Source organism: Pterocles gutturalis, unplaced genomic scaffold (assembly GCF_000699245.1).
Source record: "Pterocles gutturalis isolate BGI_N339 unplaced genomic scaffold, ASM69924v1 scaffold49652, whole genome shotgun sequence".
Lineage (NCBI taxonomy): Eukaryota > Metazoa > Chordata > Aves > Pterocliformes > Pteroclidae > Pterocles > Pterocles gutturalis.
Genome location: NW_010117394.1, coordinates 25509 through 44774, shown reverse-complemented (window position 1 = coordinate 44774; position 19266 = coordinate 25509). Strand labels below are relative to the sequence as shown.

Below are 19266 nucleotides of genomic sequence, written 5' to 3'. Positions count from 1 at the left end.
CCGGCTGCTGCAGGCAGCGACTGGGTAGCCGCATCCCTGGCTCTACTCGGCTTCTTGGAGAATGTGTGCCTGCCTGTGCACCTGATCGGGAGAAGAAAGTTGACCTTGCAGCTGTGCAGAGCCAGGAACACAAACAAGAGCTCCTGACTCCTGTCACATCCTGTAGCCACCAACCATCCTTTTTCAAAACCTGACGGCTTAGTGTATTTGCAACTCACAGCATAACTGTATCAGTTCTGGTTATGCTAGAGAAATACACAAAATAGGAAAATCATGTGTCTCACTGTAGTTTTAGCTAATGAGCAACAACAAAACAATGTTGGTTTTGCTGCCATCTTACTGTGCCAACATGAAAGAGGCTAACACACCCTTCTTATCGCTGGAGCAGTATGTGCTGCTCCCGCCCTCGCCACTTCTGGTCAGTGAACAGCTATTTCTAGGAAACTGGACGGGGGTATCTCAGTGGAGTGCATACATGGTTCAGCTCTCACAATGTGTCATCAAACTGAGCAACTCCTTAGGTTAAAATACGATAAAAAATGTAAGCATCCTGTTTAAGATAATTGTGCTGTTAAACAAAGAAGCTGCCTCAGAGTATTGTCAGCTTTGTTGAAAAAAATTTGGAGAAGCTCTGGAATTCTTATCAGTAGATTTGTAAGTGCTGACATGGGGGTTGGAGGCCTTTATTTGCTTCCACATGATTTCTTCGAGGACTCTTGAATTTATGTGCAGAAGAGGGTTCCTATTCTTGTTGCATCTAGTGTTACCTTAACAAAAACAGCAAGAAAACCTTTGTAACTCTTTCATGAGTTCTGTTTTATTTGGTGGATGAGAGAATAAGAAGGATTTAGTCAATATTTCATATACTGTTCGTTAGGCTAAACTTTGATATATGAAAACAAGGCTTTCCTATGCGTAGTCTGAGCAGTGAGGGCCAAGGAAAGCTGACAGTAGCTCCAGGCAGGTATTGGCAAAGCTCTAAGCTCTGATGTGCTGTCTGTGTCAAGCGTTATATGCCTTCCTGTGTGCTTAGGTGAATGCATGCAGACATCTTGAAGGAAAAAATAAAGTGGTAGCTGGCAGGTTAGTAGCTTCTGTGCCTTGATATGTTCTCTGGGAGAAGGCAGAGATTCTGCTGCCCTCTCGTGGCATCGTCTCCCGCAGTAAGAACGTGAATGGTACCGAGGTGATGTTCAGAGTGGGCTTTCAGCTGGGAGAGACCTTGGGGAGATCCTCTGCCTTCTTCCCACCAAGGAATTATTTGACATGTTTTGCAGCTCAGGGTATAGTGTCATCGCATAAGCACCAGTAAATGTACTGAAAGAGGGGCTGCTGATGGCTGGCAGTCTATCTGCTCTGAAAGAACAAAATTGCTCTAAGGGTCTGCTCCTGTATTTTATAGTCTGCACTTCTGCTGATGCAAGATTGAAGAGTTATCATGAGACACTTCATGACAGTTAGCATGCTTATGTTAGTTAATAATTAATATTTTTCGAGATTTGTTCAGCCTTGATTAGGACAGTGAAATAAATACGAGGTTTTTATCTGATACTCTGGCTGTGCTTTGGTCCAGGAGGCTCTGTGGCCCTGTGGTAGAGAATGTCATGTATTGTCACAACATTCAGACTTTCTATTGCTTCTGGTAAAGGTAGTCTTTCTGAGTACAAATGAGGCATTTTCATAATAAGCTACAGGCAGATCTACTTACTACCTCTCAGCGATAAAATGAGATACTTTGTTCTTAGTTGCATCTGGATTTCTCACTATTTTGCAGCCCAGATAACTTCAGTGAAGGAGATGTGCAACACATGCTTTGATCCTTCACCTTTACTGTAACCATTCAATCATGCTGTCTTACCACAAGCATCTCTCAGCAGTGAAATATATGTGGTATAAGGCATAACTGTATTCATCTCTATGTGTTTTAATGCTTTACGTTTATTTAACTTTGTTAAAATGTATTTAACAAAGATGCACTTGGGAGCTGATATTTTCAACATCCGCAAAAATTATCTAGTATAAATATGAATGTTGTAGCTGGTGAATTCTATGCCAAATATTCTGATTAAACACTTCTAGTACTTACTTTTTTGTAAAATTATGGTTTTCAGGTGGAATATCAATGTGAAGGCTTTTTGGAAAAGAATAAAGACACAGTTTATGAAGAACAAATTAAGGTCCTAAAGTCCAGTAAGGTTAGTATAAGGATTTTTTTTTTTCTTCTTTTACAGTTATGAATCCTTGATTTAAGGGTCATATAAAATTTCATATAAACCTAGGAAATATTTCTCCTGTAGTATCAGATCAACTGGAAACTGGAACTGAACATAGTTTGTGTTTTACTTGTTTATCTGTATGAGTTCAGAAAGTCCTGTAGCATAATTTTGCTCCATGTAAGAACCGTCTATGTTTAGCCCCCGGTTTCACTGTGTAGTGGTTTGGGGTTTTTTTGGTGTTTTGATTGTTTTTTTTGTGTTTTGGGGTTTTTTTTAATTATTTTTTTACTTTTCACAAAACTTTGCTGTATTTTCCATAAAGGCATCAAGGACTTCTAAAATACTATAGTAGTATAAGCAGGCTTGACATTTAAGCCCTTAATTTTGTAATTGGAAAACAAACTCCTTCTTTATGGCCTGACAGTTGAAAATTTGTGGAAGAGAGACAAATTCTGTTCCAAAAGCAAAATGAGAGAGGAATGAAACATATAGACCCTAAGGACATAAGCCAGAATTTATAGAGTCTTACCTTCTTGATATCTATGAAAGAAAGATGACATCTGAATTGAAAAATACTGTGTGAGGGAATGTTATAGAACAGGCCTTCAGTGGCATCATTTTTTTTTTTTTAATAGCAAAAATGCTAGTTGTGCTCTTCTGAAATGTAAAGGCAATTAACTTGACATTGCGTTGTGATGGCTGTTGGGAATTTGCCAGCTCTAATGGCCTGGGAAGCTGGGTATCAAGGACAGGCTGTTTTAAATTATGCTATTCTATTAGGAAAACCAACATTTTTCTCTTCTGTTTCTATTCTGAGCAGATATATGAAGCTAAAGGATTAAAACATGTAGTATAATGAAAAACCACAGCAGGCTTTCCACTGAGAGAAGTGTTGAAGTGGTTTGAGAGAAGTCAGTTGGTGTGTGTGTGGGAGGCAGGTGGCATCCTCGGGGCACTGGCAGGGACCAGCCACCTCTGTAGCTCTAGCTCTGCCGTGGCGTGGCAGTGCACTGTGCAGGGCTGCTCCGGGGGATGCAGTCCAGTGAGTAAGGGACAATGGGGACGTAGCCGCCATAGGAGCATGACAACAGCTCAGGCAGGCTCAGTAGGTTGAGTCAATTCAGTTTAAACACTAGGACTTAAACAACATGGGTTTCCGCAATGGTAAATTTTACCAAAACCAGTGCTTTAAAAAAAAATTGCAACTGTGAAGAGAATGGATTTTCAAAAGAAGAATGTTTCATTTTTATTTTTCAGCAGGCCCTCTTTGTTAGTAATTGTAGTGGTATTGTATTTCTGATTTTTTTGTTCTTTTTTGTTGTCGCTGTTTTCTGGGTTTGCTGTGCACATTCAACAGAAGGTAATTCTAAACGGAATGCATCATCTGTCATCCTGCCCATGCCCACTCTCACATACAGCTCAAATGCTTCTTTGCTCTCCAAAGTGCATGACACACACTGCTCTTGGCAGGCACTGTAGTGTTTAGCAGTTTATTTTGGCCTTCGCTATAAATCCACCCACAGGACCTCTTTGAACTAGTTCAGTTTCCATGCATGTATCACAAAAGCAATAGAACAGTCCTCAGCTTTTGTGCTTGCTACTGGCATGTTGTTAAAATCTTCTGTTGTGGCTCTGTATTGAGAGAAATTATCTGTAGGATTGTTAGCAGCATGTTTGTTAAGTCATCTGAAAAAATTACGGGGAAAAAATGCTTGCTTGCTTGTCTTCTACCACGTGAATTTTCTGCCCTTTGATCAGTGTTTTCCCTCTCTTTGAATGCTCCTAGTGTTGTGCTAAACAAAGAAAATTGATAAGATACGAAAAACCAAAGCCAGACGAAATCATGAGTGCCCCCAGAGTGTGGATCATCTCAGCAATGCTCTCCTGTGTTGAGCTCTGCTGCAGAAGGCCATACATTGCTCCTTTCTTCTGCATGCAGTGCTGAGGCAGTGCCTATGAAAACGGCGCCGTTGAAATGCCCTTGCCCATTGTTACAGGCAGATTTTCCCAGGGTTGGAAAAAGGGGAATGAGGCTTATATACTGATAGCTTAGAAGAGCTCATCCATCTGCAGTCCAGACACTTCCCACCCCTGGTGTGTGAGAGTATCAGGAGTTCCAGACAAAGCATATTGCATTCAAATAAGTTTCTGTATGGGATGAGAAGTCTTGGCTCAGATGCCCGTGCGTAGCGACGCATTCTGTCTGACCGCGGGCAGCTGAATGGGGTGGTGGTGGCCCGATCATCCTGAACTCTTTGTTGAGGCAGTGGAAGGAGAGAGACTAAATCACCCTCTGGAAATATCATTCTTCCACCAGCTACAGAGGTAATCTAAGGTGATTGTGCTCCTAATCCGGCAGACCCAGGTGAGATAAAGCTAGGCTGTGGTTCCTTTTTTAGTTCAGGAATTTGGGATACCTTTGTAGCATTCACAGTCATTACATTGTGCTGGAGTGCTGTGCTGGATGCGACTGAGGAACGTTTGACGCCTTCTGCTAGCCCATCTGGCGCAACCACAGAGCACAAGTACCATTTTGTTGCGCAGCATGTTTCATTGGATATTGTGCATGCTCACCAAGTTTTATAAGGCAAAACAATTTTTTTTATTTTTTAGGTTGTACTTAGCCCAAGCACTTTCTAGTACTGAAAATTGAATACTCCTATCTCTTGGGAGAAAATGCACAGATGCTAGATAAAAGATTATTCATTGACAGGTAGAGAAGTTCAGATTTTCTTACTCTTATAATGCTTCTGAAGTACTCTAGTTGTCCGTAGAAAGACCTGGTGGTGTTATTTTTAGTTTTAAGTTACTTCAAAACAGCTATTATATATGGGTGTATTTTGCAGCCATTAGAGAAAGGGAAACAGAAGCCCTGAGTGATATTTGGAAAGATGTTTCAGGTTTTTCCTCCACTTCCACTGGCCTGAGAGTAGATCTTCAGTCAGATAAATTTGGCTAATGTATTTTTTTTAGTTGATGATTCCTCTTTTAGGTTGATTATTTCAATTTAGAGTGATAAAGCAGGAATATTGTTTGTTGCCTGCTGCTGGGTTATTCAGCGTCCTAGATATCCTTCAGCCACAAAGGAGTCTGATGCACCACTAGAATATGAGAGGACCCTGTTGTTTCTTCTTAGATCAAAGCAGCCATATATAATTGCAATTGGTACTTCTGAAACTGCTGTCAGTATCTAACAGTTTCTCCTGGAAGCTATTGCTGGCTCTATGAAAAAAAACCTCAAATCAGAATTGTATCTTCAGAAGGAGACTCACTGATCAAACCCACAAAATCTCTAGTGTTAAATCGTGGCCCACTCACTATACAACTCGCTGGAATGCTTTTTTGCATTTGACCCCATGTGGAGTTCAACACAAACCCAGTGCTTACAAAAACTGAGCCTGGATTCTAACTACCTTAAGCACAAATGTTAGCAATCACTTGCTGGATTCTTACCCTCTGTATTTTTCTGCTGTTAAACCAGTTTAAGCTGCTGCCAGAGTTATTCCAGGATGAGGAGAAGGTCCTCAGTCCCACGTCAGCAACCCCTTCAGGGCGCGTGCCTTTGTCTCGAACTGCTGTAAAACCAGCCAAGGCCAGGCCAGGTCAAGCTAGCAAGGAGCATAAGAAAACTGTGGGACATCAGGTGAGTTTGAAGATGCAGCTCTATTAAATAATCTCTCCCTCTACCTCCCTCTGTCTCATAGGTGTCAGGGTGTGCTGGTGCTTCTTGGGATCCCTTGGGATTTTGAGACAGGTGCAGCTGATTGTGACTTACAGTTTGGAGCAAGTGTACCCTAATTACTAATACATCTTGGGCCACAATTTCAGGGAGCTCAGTTCTTACTGTGTACCAAAACCAAAACTCATGTTTTTCAAATGCTGGATGCTGATAAGCTTTCAAGATCTTATACTGGATCTTTTTGATCAGGTGCCGCATTGTCTGACTCAAATCAAAAATGGGAGTTCAGTCCCCAGAAAACTTGATTCCAGTTGTCAATGGGCTAAACATAAAATACCCACATGTATGTGCCAGAATTAGAAGTATGCAGATCAGTATGGCTGGAGGACTCACTTCTTTATTACTTTCCACTCAACAGATTTAACAGATGTTTCCTCAAGATGGTTATGTCTCCAGTCAGTGCTTTATATATGACAGATTGTACCTCAGCCTACACATAGGAGCCAAGGGGAACTTTTTTGACACTTCAGTACTCAATTTTTATCTACTTGCCAGCCTGTACCACTTTGCTAGCAAGTAGTGGCATTCTTCTTTTGCCTGGGGCTTCCAGGAGATCTGTGTGGATAACTCTTTTTATGTTACTGAGGACAGTCTGGAATATAAATTAGCTTTCAGGGAACATAAGTTCTTTGTATCAGGGTCCCCTACCAATTCTTGAAGATGAACCAGCCACATCTCTTGGGTGCTCAGAGTTCCGATAAAATCACCAAAAATGCTTGGGCTTTGTCCATTGCTTTGGATGGTTGTCAGTCCCCTAACAAAGACGTTAGCAGAGTGTCTGTGCGGTGTCATGAGCTAGTCACACTGCTAAGAGAGAATCAGGGAATACAGAGAATGTTTGATTTTGATATTCTTAATTTCTCTATAACATTCCCCAAGCAAGCTATGTTAAGCTATGGCTGGGAATAGGAATGTTTATTCATTCTACTGTACAGAATGCAGATCTGCCTGGCATGTGTTTGTGGTACAGGCTGCAAATTCCAATCTTCTGCAGTTCATGCAAGAGAACCCTAGTCCACTTATCTTTTTAATTTGAACTTCATTTCTGATTTTGCAAACAGACAATGTCCTGAGGCTGGTAGAGGACTAGCAGTGTTGTCAGACTGAAACTATGTGTTGAAGCATTACGGGTACTCTCATACCACTCCTATCAATCAGCCATGTATATTGATTTATAAATTTTAAAGCAAGCTAATACAAAAGTGATTTTTATCATATTCTGTGTAGAAATAGAGGTTGGCTTAGAATCATGAGTTCAACATAAAGAGGGAAATCCATATAAATACGTTTAAAACATTTAAGACATGTTTTCATGATTTTCTCTATCTATTAGGGTATTCTGCGGTTGGAAATATATACTGCGTACGTTAGGTATTTGTCATCCTGATACACCTTTAAAAGTAAAATTCATAAAATTCTCAGATATTGGACTTCCACAGTTTTCTTCATTAGATCTGACATTGGAATCAGTGGAGCTGAAGAAATTGATACTTTTTTTTTACCACTCTTGATTTTAAATTTGATTTAAAATTTATTTAAAATTAAATGGTTATTTAGTAATATGCCATGAAGTTTAGTCATGAAGAGATGGCTCAGACAAAGATTAGGGTAGATAAGACAATCAAAAGATGAAAATAACTCAGTCTATCCCATGTTTTTGTAATTTATTACATGTCGACATGGGAGCTTTACTCTTGTAAAGCATAATATTTAGAAGTCTCACTGTGATATAATTCATCCAAAGATGGTATCTGAAGCTAACATCTGTTGCCGTAACAAAAACAAGCGGGTGTTTATTACCGGAAGCATCACTACAAATAAGCAAATAACCCTAGGTCTGCTTCCTGAGGTTATCTCAAATGTGACTGAGCTTATTGAGGCTGTTCCCTGATATTTTTCCCTTTTTCTTTTTCAAAAAGTTTCGAAATTCTCTTCACCTGCTGATGGAAACCCTGAACGCTACAACTCCACACTACGTGCGCTGTATTAAGCCTAACGACTTCAAGTTTCCGTTCACGTAAGCTGGTTCATGTATGGTTCCTATAGCCTGTGCGTGGGAGGGAATTGCCCAAAGCCTCAGAGGATCGATGTTCTGCTAAACCTTGCTCACTCAGGAGTGAAGTAGTGTGTCTCCTTCTCCTTGTTATGGACTCATTTGTCCGTGTGTATGTGTACTTGCAGCAGGAGATGTTTTGAGATGAACAGAGGGAGAAATACTTCCTGACGCTTTTTTTTTTGTTTATGGTGATATATGAGGAAAAATACCCTTGCTAGTTGTTTTAAATGTGACTGGCAGTTTGCACTCCTTGAGTTCATTTGACATTTGCTGGAATTTGCTTTGGCCAATTCCAGTGTCTTATTCCTTATCTTTTTTTTTCATATATGAACTTGCTTAGGGCGTTTCTCAAAAGTCTCGTTAAAATCTGGGCACACGAAGACTCCCATGGCTATTGGGCAGGCCAGCGGGAAGCAGGACAGGACAAGCAGCTTGCAGCAGCCAAAGGGCTCAGGCAATTCCCTGGTTGAGCTGTCTGTCCCCTGTTATTGCTGAGCTGCAGAAGCACTAGCTGGACTTGTTAACCACCTGTCACATCCCACCTCTGCTCCCCCTCCATTCCACTCCTGTCCTGCTTGTGCGCAGGGCCAGAGGTCCCGTGTAAGGCAAAACTTGCCCCACACCCACAGGCTCTTTTTATTCTTATGTAGATTTGATGAAAAGCGGGCAGTGCAGCAGCTGAGAGCTTGTGGTGTCCTGGAGACTATCCGCATCAGTGCAGCTGGCTTCCCCTCCAGGTGTGTTTGCTGCTTTTTAGATTACTTTCAGGGGCAGTTCTTCTTTTTAAGAGAATTATTCATTGTTGGGACTGATGTTGTCTCTGTTTTTGGGACAGGTGGACATACCAAGAGTTCTTCAGCCGTTACCGTGTTCTGATGAAGCAGAGAGATGTCCTTAGTGACCGAAAGCAGACGTGTAAAAATGTCCTGGAAAAGCTGATTCTGGTACTAGACTTAGTGCTGAGAGCATCTGGAATCTGAAGTAGTAAAGATAGCATCCGTTGCTCCCTCATAGCCACAGAGTTGGGATTGTTGAGCCTGGAGAAGAGAAGGCTCTGAGGAGACCTTCTAGCAGCCTTCCAGTACCTGAAGGGGGCTACAGGAGAGATGGGGAGGCACTCTTGATCAGGGAGTGTAGTGATAGGATGAGGGGTAACGGTTTTAAGCTGGAAGAGGGTAGATTTAGATGAAATATTAGGAAGAAATGTTTTCCTGTGATGGTGGTGAGACAATGGAACGGGTTTCCCAGAGAAGCTGTGGATGCCCCATCCCTGGAGGGGTTCAAGGCCAGGCTGGATGAGGCTGTGAGCAACCTGGGCTAGTGGGAGGTGTCCCTGCCCATGGCAGGAAGGTTGGAACTTGATGATCTTTAAGGTCCCTTCCAAGCCAAACCGTTCTATGATTCTATGATAAACAACAAAATTAATTTTTTTCCATTTACCTTTGTATATTCTCAGTTTTTCCCTCCAAGAAGTGCTACAGCCTATAGAGACAGAATATTATTCTCTTTCTGGTTTAGTTCTGAGATCTCAGATGTGTTTGAGTAGCAGTGAAATGCTTTGTTCTGGCTTAGTCCTGATGCAGTAAACAATGTGTACATGTTGGAAGCCCCAGCTGTTTTGTTTATACTGTGTAATGTGATTGAAGATGGACGATTCAGAGGGGTCATCTACAATTTAAGTAGGAAATTGTACATGTGCATTGCCTGTATTGCTGTGATCCTCTGGAACCCTCCTGTAGCCTTCCACATCTCTTACAATCTTTGTGGCATTCTTGTCCAAGCAAAAATCTCATGTTACTCCTTGAGGCCATCCCTATGGCCTTATAGTATTAATTTGTTAACAGAATCATACAGAGAAAATACTCTCCTCCACTACTTAATTTAAGTCTAGGTTTACTTGAACTATTACACAGATAATTTTGCGTTTTTACTAACTGTACTTTAATTTAGCCCTTCATGCCTTTTTTTTTTTAATCCACTAGTATTTAATGCTGTAACTGATCCTCTTTTTACCTCTGAAAATAGGACAAGGATAAGTACCAGTTTGGTAAGACAAAAATATTTTTCCGGGCTGGTCAAGTAGCCTATCTGGAAAAAATAAGGGCAGATAAGTTGAGAGCTGCCTGTATCCGCATCCAAAAGACGATCCGAGGCTGGCTAATGCGAAAGAAGTACGTGCGTATGAGGAAGGCTGCCATCACCATTCAGAGACATGTCAGAGGGTACCAGGCACGATGGTAAGCAATGCTCATGGGAAAACCCACACTAGCCTCAATTCGGATCCCTTTAAGTAGGACATTTAAATGTGATACATTTGTTCTCTCCTTCCTATACTGGCTGAGAGGAAATGATTTTCCAGGAAAATGAGGGAAACTGAAAATAATGAGGGTGTCTGTCCTGCCTGTTTTTGACCTTCCTGAGAGGACAGCAGCACCCTGCCTGTATGGTGCTTAGAACAGTATGTTGCTACTGGGAGCAGAGTACAAGTAGTACTAGGAGATATGTTGCAGGTGAGGTAAAGCAGGACTCTTGGCTGAGTCCTTACGGCCCCGTTTCGATGTGCTGGCTCTGTCTGTTCTGCTGGAGAAGCCTTTCCTCAGGCAGGGTGCAGCTGTGAAGGGAGATACATCAGTCCGGGTTGGTTGCTTGGACTGACTTCTGAGGGATGGCCATGGATGGGCCAGAGAAAAGGGTAGGAGTACAGGTGGTATCATTCAAAGACAAGGTGGTTATGAAGACTGTAAGAATCAACCTTCGAAAAGAGGCTTGTGTCAAGATGCTTTGTCATTGTCTTGCTGAGAGGGCCAAGAATGAGTAAACATTTCCTACATGTTGAGGTTAGGAGAGCAGATCTGGAAGGTGGCATAATGGAAATAGCTTTAAAGCTGGAGAACAGGTGATGAGAAATTAAGCTGAGTTTATCTTATCAGTTCTACAGCACAGTTCTCAGAGGAAGTGAAAAACTTCCCCGTAAAACATTGCAAGATTTCTGTTAATTTGTCATTCTGTTGTACTGACAAACAGTAGAATAGCAAGTAAATATGGTGTATCACTGACAACGTTAGGAAGAAACTGAATTAGAAAATGTAGCTCTTGAGAAAGAGGGTGTAGTTATAGGATGTAAAAAAAAAAAAAAGTGTTCAAACACTGGAAAATAATTACAAGTGTTATTTGTAATCTTCTCCTTGCTTAGCTATGCCAAGTTCCTGCGGAGAACACGGGCTGCCATCACTATTCAGAAGTTCCAGCGCATGTATGTGGTCCGCAAAAGATACCAATGCATGCGAGCTGCTACTATTGCTCTTCAGGCTCTCTTGAGAGGTTATATGGCCAGGAACAAGTACCAAATGGTAAGAAATGAAAATGTTCGACTTCTTCAGTCTAGCTTTATTTCCACAAACCTTCAGGATGAAGCTGCTCTGTGGTATCCCCTTGGGAATCTGAAATGTTTGCGTGTGTGCTGTTATGTATAACACACAAACAAAATATCATGGCATGGGTTGAAGGACAGCACCTGAAAATCGGAGCAATCTGATACTGCAATCCATGAGCTTGTCATTGTAGAGATATTCACACTGTCATCTAATATGGATATACCTAGACTTTCGGTGCAGTCAGTGGAGAATCTAGCAGGAATTTACAGCATTTTTCTTGAGAAAACTTTTTCATTTGTCATAAAGAATGGTGAGGCACTTAAAATAAATATTGAAAATGGCCTTGTGTTAATATGCCTGCATGAGTCCAAATCAGTATTGCTCACATCACTATACATATGTGATGCACTAGTATTTCTATTCCATCCCTAATTTCAGTAATTCTGAAATGGCTGATGGAATATCCTCAAGGAGGTTAACATCAGCAAAGAGATACCCACAAAAATAGGAGGTTAAAACTTAAGCATGCTTTTTTAAATGTATGGGGGTTTTTTGAGAGAAATTAATATAACCCTGTCCTAGTGATATAGTTAATATTTTCCTGATTACGCTTGATAAAAAATAAAAATTCAATGGAGAAATTAGAATTTGCTCTTCAGTAGTTACAGAGCTGGAAACAGAATTATGATTCAAATGGTTAGACTACAAAATGCCCGTGTTTTATGGCACTTTTGTCTAAATGAATTGTTTTAGCTAGACTCAAAAGTCAGCCTGTATTTCACTGAAAAGTTAGACACAAGAGTTCTGTTTTTATCCCAAGCAGTTAAGCATTGAAGGCATATAACCAAAAGCCAACTGGTGCTTATGTTCCCTGCGTTTCTCTTTTATATTTGATGTTTTTGTGTATTTTTCATTTGTATTAAGGTTGCCTACAGAGGCATACGTGAATGTGTCTAAATTACAGCGTTCTAACATCTGCTAATCAGGAAGTTTGAAAACAAGTCATCCTCGATAAGAATTTCTAAGTAGTAAGATCCCTGTGCTTGACTCAGCTGTTCTTTTGTGGGTATCTACTTGCCTTTTTATTGGAATTCTGAGCATTTTCATTATTACAAACCATATTTTATTCTGTGAGACTATATAAGATATGTTTTCAACAGTGACCTGACAGATGTGACAAAGTGAGACATGGGTCACAGCAATATGTGGACTAAAAGCCATCCTTAAGAAAATTGGAGATGATTCTGTATCCCTGAAGTTAGTTGCGTGAGTGATACACACCGCCTCTGTCCTGTAGCACACAATTTTATAAACCTGTTTCATTCCTTCTTAATAGAGATGGCAGATTTCTGGAGGGGTCCCCGTGAGGGGTGGTCAGACTTGCCTGTCAGGGAGTGTCCCCCTCGAGCTGTGAATTGTTCACCACAGTAAAACATGGAGTTCTGACAACTGCCCCTGCGGTGTGCTGTGCATACACTGTCCTACTGAGGTGGAATTTTATTAAAGCAGAGACACAAGAGATGGCCAGAGAGAAGCACAGGCAGTGCGTGCCATGGGAAAGTAAACACGGTTGTTCTGAAGTTCACGGTGATTGCAAGTGAGTGAGACCAAAAGGTTGCCCTATGACACACACTTGGGCTGAGCCGGGACTCTGTAAGTAATATAGGGTACACGTGTTGTTCGTTAGGATTGTGAAAGGTACCTGTTGTTGCTGTTAGGAGAGAGGGCATGTATTGCGGTCACGTGACTAGCACAAGGAATTTAGAATGGTTGAATCATCTATTTCGCGCATCCTGGGGAAAGCTTCTGCCCGAGACATTGTGATGTGCTTAGCTGAACAAGGAGTGTAGTTCCTCCGTGACTTTTACAAAAGCTTTCCTGGGAAATACCTGGTAAATTAAGTTACTTTTCTGATACTCCCACCTTACATTGGAGTGACCTATTTCCTCACTGGATTGCATGGGTGTGAGAATTGACTGGCAGATGAGGACCATCCCCGCACAATGGAGGTATTTTATGGAACTTGTTGCTTTCAAACTTGAGGTAAAATGTTGTTGACAGCTAGTTGTGTTCGAGCTGTTCGGGCACCCGCAGGTAACCTGAAGGACTATTCCAGGAAATGTGTAAGCAGGAGGCAGGAGTGCTAACTGCAGTGGGAAGGACTTTGGCTTCTGACCTTGCTGTACTTTTGAGAGGGCTATTTCCTTACCTTGGTGAGCTATTTAACCGACTGCTGGTGTTTCAAGTCTCATTTTTTCTTCAGAAATAAATGCTAAGGGAGAAAGTTTGTGTATCTTATAATCTTGCCACTTTTCCAGTGAACATTTTAAATTCATTGATCTGGAAATGTAACATTTCTAACACATTTCAAATCATTTGCTAAGTATAAAAGAGTCCTTTTATTAAAGCCTTGTGAGGCTTTAATAAAATTCCACCTTAGTAGGTGGAAGCCTTTGGGCAGACTCTCTGAGCATAGCTGTGGTCTGCTGGAATTCAGGTGCTCCAGACCTGAGGGATCTCTGATTGTATCAGTGGGTGAAGGATCCAAAAACAACTAGTAGACTCTTCCTAGTGGAAGTCTCTGGCTAACACACTGCTGAAGGTTGCTGGCATTCTTGACCGGTTTTCATTAAAAAATATATTTTTAAAAATTCTTATGATTTTTTTTTTTTTTTTTTTACATCTCAAAGCTATGGTTGAAATATCTACCATGAAATAAGTTGGAATTATTACAATATAAAATTTATTATTAGAATAAATTGAGATTTTTTCATGCTGCCAAGTCTAAGATACGTCAAAAAAGGAGAAAAAAAAAAATAAAAGAAAAAAAGGAAAAGGAAACCTGACTGGAATTTGTAGTTTGGTCAGCTAGACTACAACTGCTGTTTTTAACAGCTGCTACAGTTTACTCTGGGTTCTAGTGTGTACCAGCTGCATTGCGTACCAAGTGTGGTAATTTTGAATTTTGTATTGATGAATCCTATGCAGCATATGTCCATGATTCTAATATGTTTCAAGATAAAAGATACAGGAAAAAAAAAAGGATTGTATTTGTAATCTTCCCAACAAGTACCATATATTTTTGTAATTAGCTTGGATCTGACATCAACACAAAGGAATGCCTACTTCTTCAATGTGCCTGCAGTTCTTTCTTTCCATGCTTTTCCTTCTGGTTCCTTTTCATTTTATTCCCTGACATTTTCCTTACTCTTAACCAGAAGTTTCTCTTTTTGGTCTAAAGTGTCTCTATGTACATCATCTTTACACCTCTCATTATGGAGTCTATTTAACTGAGCAGGTGTAGTTTGCAACTCTAAGACCCCTTGTGGTGTTTTTTCTTAACTGTAGATGCTTCGGGAGCACAAGTCTATTATTATTCAGAAGCATGTAAGAGGCTGGCTGGCTCGACTGCACTACCGTAGGACCTTGAAGGCAATTGTTTACTTGCAATGCTGTTACCGGCGCATGATGGCCAAGAGGGAGCTGAAGAAACTGAAGATAGAGGCCCGGTCTGTAGAACGCTACAAGAAGCTTCACATTGGCTTGGAGAACAAGATCATGCAGCTCCAGCGAAAAATTGATGAGCAGGTAAAAGCTCCCTGGCCTCAGGGAAACTATTTAGAAATCTTGTATTACCTTTCTCAGTAGCACTGTGGGCATTCGCAGAAAAATGCACTGAACTTTCATTGTAAGGTATCATTTCTCTTTTCTGCTGAAGAACATTGATAGAAGAGAAAGGCAGGCCACAATAGAACTAAAACAGTAAAGCATCTGTTTATGTCTCTCAGCAGCACTGGGAGAACACATCTGCTTTGTTAATGTCAGTATTTCATTTGAAGCACATCAGTTGCTCTTTTTAAGGGGAAGGTGAGGTAATGATGTTTGATGTGTGTGGGCTCCTTGTCTGATTTTAGTTTGGGGTGTTAATGTGCAGGCTTAGAGACTGGACTGTTCTGTAATCTCAATAAGCAATTCTGCAAAAACAGTCTGAAACTATTTGGAAATGGGGAAGCTGCTCTTTTGCTCCTGTGTCTGGGTATATTCAGTAGGGAACTAGAAGGTGCCCTTAAACCAGAACTTCTCCAACTGCTGCTATGTCTGTGTTGTGTTTTGCAAAGAACAAAGAATACAAATCTCTGCTGGAGAAGCTGAGCAACCTGGAGATCACATACAATACAGATACAGAGAAGCTGCGGAATGATGTGGAGAGGCTTCGGATGAGTGAGGAGGAGGCTAAGAATGCCACCAACCGTGTCCTCAGCCTTCAGGAGGAGATTGCCAAGCTCCGTAAGGAGCTGCACCAAACTCAGTCTGAGAAGAAAACCATTGAGGAATGGGCAGATAAATACAAACATGAAACCGAGCAGGCAAGTATGCAGTCTCAGATGCATAAGATTTATAGGGGCCTGGTGTCCACTCAGGTTTTGCCTGGGCTTAACTGCTTCAGTTCTGTGATTTATATTTTTACAGTGTTTTTAAGCAGTGTTTTATCTGTACAGTCTTAAATAGGCTTGATACCTAAATAACTACACCTATGGGAGAAAAATATACTAAATCTCTATATTGTATGTAAGTTATGTATTAAATCTATTCAGATTTTGTTATTGAAACTATTTGCAAATCCAAATACTTAACACTTCCTCAATTAGTCAGAGATAGTGCATTTATAAAAAGAAATAATTTTACCCACCTAGAGAGTGTAATCACATAGGTATCAGAAATTTGTCCCATACACAGTATTCAGAGGCACCTGCTTATATCCTACCTACAATTAGCCTAATTAACACATGTATGTGTGCTCAGTCTAGTTGAACTAACCTCTTATCTTTGCTTTAACCACGAACATAGCAAACAAGTTGTTTCCTGTCAAGATTACTTGCCGATAACGGTGCAAGTTTTGAATATTGGAAGAGCCATTCCTTCATTCTGTGATGCTGCAATGATACATTTCAAGATCAGATAAACATAAAGAAGAATATTATTTGATTAAGCAAAGTGGATGCATAGTAACCATAATCAGAGACAAATGAATAACTGGCAAACCTGGGCATGGTTAAAGTGGCACAACTTTTGGGCAGAGGCAAGATGTTAGATTATGGTGTTAGCCAGTGCAATGGAATATACAACAGAGCTACCAAATTTGTTCCTATTTCAGGAATATTTCTATTTTAAGGAATAAATTATATCTTTGAGACTTTACTGAAAAATATCATGGCAGAGTGGAGTGGCTCAAGGCAGTTTTGGCATCTGATCAGAAATGGAGCACAGAATGCACAGGGGAATCTGCAGTGGGACATATTTAAGAAATGTAATTTGTGAAATGAAGATGTCAAAACTTAGTTCATTGATTTCATTCTCTGAAGAAAAGTTTAAGTATTTGAACTCCTACAAGAAGGATGTTGTTGCTGGTAGAGCTGCCGATGAAAGGTGAACTGCATTCAGAGTCAAATATTTTATTATCTCTGTAGCTGGTATCAGAGCTGAAAGAGCAGAACACATCACTGAAAACAGAAAAGGAGTCTGACCCGCCGCATCCATGACCAGGCGAGGGAAATAACAGGTTGGCTCTGTTCTCTTCACTCAGGTTTTCTACTCCATGTTACCTTGTAAAGCAACATTCTACTGCATGTATTGGGCTAATTTGCCCAAGTTTGCATTCCTTTTTAGTTTAATAATTTCATTTATTTGTTTTAAGAACTCACATGCATCAGATCTATTTACTATTTGAGTTTGCATGAAGTCCTAAGGGTTTGGGGTCTTTCTGGTGAGCGTGACTGTTACAACGTGTATTCCTTTTAAAAGAAGGTTCTGATATTTAATACAATCAACCTACTGCAGTTCTTTTGGCTACTGTGACTATGTAGACAGCAGTCAGAAGAGCGTAACTCTAGGTGCAAAGACTGTGATGGACGCAGCTGCGATGAGGAGGGACAGCATGTGTGAGGCATAAAGCATCTCACATTTTGCTTTTTTACATAACACATGCCCCTTCTTCCTCCCTCCTGGAATTACTAATGCAAGGTATTACAAGAATAACTTGATTGAGCGAACCCTTCTGTGGTTACCTCAATAATGCTTTGGTCCTTCATATGTTTGGCTTAATGTTTGCCTATGGAAGCACAAGCACCACACACCAGCTTCAAACAGCAGATGCTTTCACCATCTGTGTTCCTGGTGCAGACACATGCCTGTACCTCCAGGATGGATGCACTGCATGGTAGGTAGAACCGGAGCTCTCACTTTGGATTCTTGTTCTCTATGGCAGAGACAATGGAAAAGAAGCTAGTGGAGGAAACGAAACAGCTAGAGCTAGATCTGAATGATGAACGGTTACGGTACCAGAACCTGCTGAATGAGTTCAGCCGTTTAGAGGAGCGGTATGAGGATCTCAAGGATGAAATGAACTTAATGGTGGTAAGTGGCTAAACATCTGAGACATCAAAAGCTGTTCACAAATGTGTTCAGGCAGGATCTAGTGGTATAAGTTATTAGCCAATTGTGCTGTCAGCTGTGTGTGGTGATGACCTGTACCTGAAAAGGTAATTTGTCCTTTTAAATATTGATTAATTAGATTAGCTCAGACAAAACAAACACATTTAAAATTTGTGGTTGATTTAAAAAAAAATGTTATTTTTATTTTCAGATTTGTGAAGCAGGCTAAATTTCTGCTTGTGGTCTTGTACGTGCTATCTGGCCTTATCTTGCCCTGAATTTATTCACATATGCTAGGGTTGTTTGTACTACATTGATCCTGTGTTAAATTTTAAGTAGTTCTAGGAATATTTTATGTGGCAGGAAGGAAAAAATATTTCTCAATACAATATCTGGGAAGTTAAAGAATTGCTATCTGTGCTTCCTGTAGACCGAGCTTTTCTTGCCCCCAAAATACTGCATTGTTGCTTGATTCTGCCTTCCGCAGCAGTACTTGATGGTGTAGGATCTGTCCTCTCTCCGTAGATTTGATTGTGAACAACATCTCATGGGCTTTAGGTGGCATGAGAGACCAGAATCAAAAATTGTTTTCTTATAAATTTTGATAGCTGTGAAATAACACCAAATATTACAAGCTAAATTATAGGTTGTAAAGAGGCAGTCAGAGGGAAAAGCATATAGTGGTATTGATTTGTTTCATTTGCACTCCAGAACATCCCCAAGCCTGGACACAAAAGAACGGATTCAACTCACAGTAGCAATGAATCTGAATATACTTTTAGCTCTGAGATCACAGAAGCAGAAGACTTACCAGTGAGGATGGAGGTAATGTTAAAAAACCCCCACAAATTTTCACTGATGAATAATAGAACTAATTCTTATCTCTTTTTTTTCATATGTGCTTGTGAGCACCATATCCTTATGTTGAGATATCTAATGCTTTAATCCAACTTTTTCTATTCCCTTTTTGAAAACAGCTCATTCTCTAGTTAGTTGTGGTTCTGTGTAAAAAGACTTTGTGAAATTATGCTTTGAATTTTTCTGTATTACAGTCAACATAGACTAGATACTTGGCCATCCAGTTGATTTGCATCTGTAAAATGTGCTTGCCAGTGTTTGTAAGCACAGTCACTTTTTCAGCACAAAGTGGGAATTCAGAAAACCAATGAGACTTCCTGAGAAGTCTGTATACTGTATATTCAAGGATTACAAGTAGCAAGGTGGCTAGCCACATTCTTAGTAGCTACATGGAATGAGTTCCCTGTTAGTGGTGAGAACCTCATGTTGATTCATTTTTTCTCTATTTCATAGAGACAGATAAAACTCCAGAAACTCCTTTGCATATGCAGTGATAACAAATATAAAAAATTTCAGAAGGATGACTCTCTTGATTCAGCTAATGAATAATAATCATTAATAATTTGTGGTGCAACTCCCAGCCATTCTTAG

The 19266-nt window shown here is 40.4% G+C and overlaps 1 protein-coding gene across 1 annotated transcript in view; it reads left to right on the top strand.

Annotated features, from left to right (window-relative positions):
* Positions 1 to 19266, top strand: part of LOC104463431 (unconventional myosin-Va-like) — a gene marked incomplete at its 5' end in the record, with an annotated part of 43002 nt that overhangs the window by 1111 nt on the left and 22625 nt on the right. Inside the window, 14 exon segments of the mRNA XM_010075769.1 lie at positions 2112 to 2195; positions 3574 to 3576; positions 5698 to 5859; positions 7875 to 7972; positions 8662 to 8748; positions 8847 to 8955; positions 10037 to 10248; positions 11205 to 11361; positions 14734 to 14973; positions 15504 to 15752; positions 16854 to 16903; positions 16905 to 16945; positions 17651 to 17799; positions 18529 to 18642. Coding sequence (XP_010074071.1) covers positions 2112 to 2195; positions 3574 to 3576; positions 5698 to 5859; positions 7875 to 7972; positions 8662 to 8748; positions 8847 to 8955; positions 10037 to 10248; positions 11205 to 11361; positions 14734 to 14973; positions 15504 to 15752; positions 16854 to 16903; positions 16905 to 16945; positions 17651 to 17799; positions 18529 to 18642 — 1755 coding nt within the window.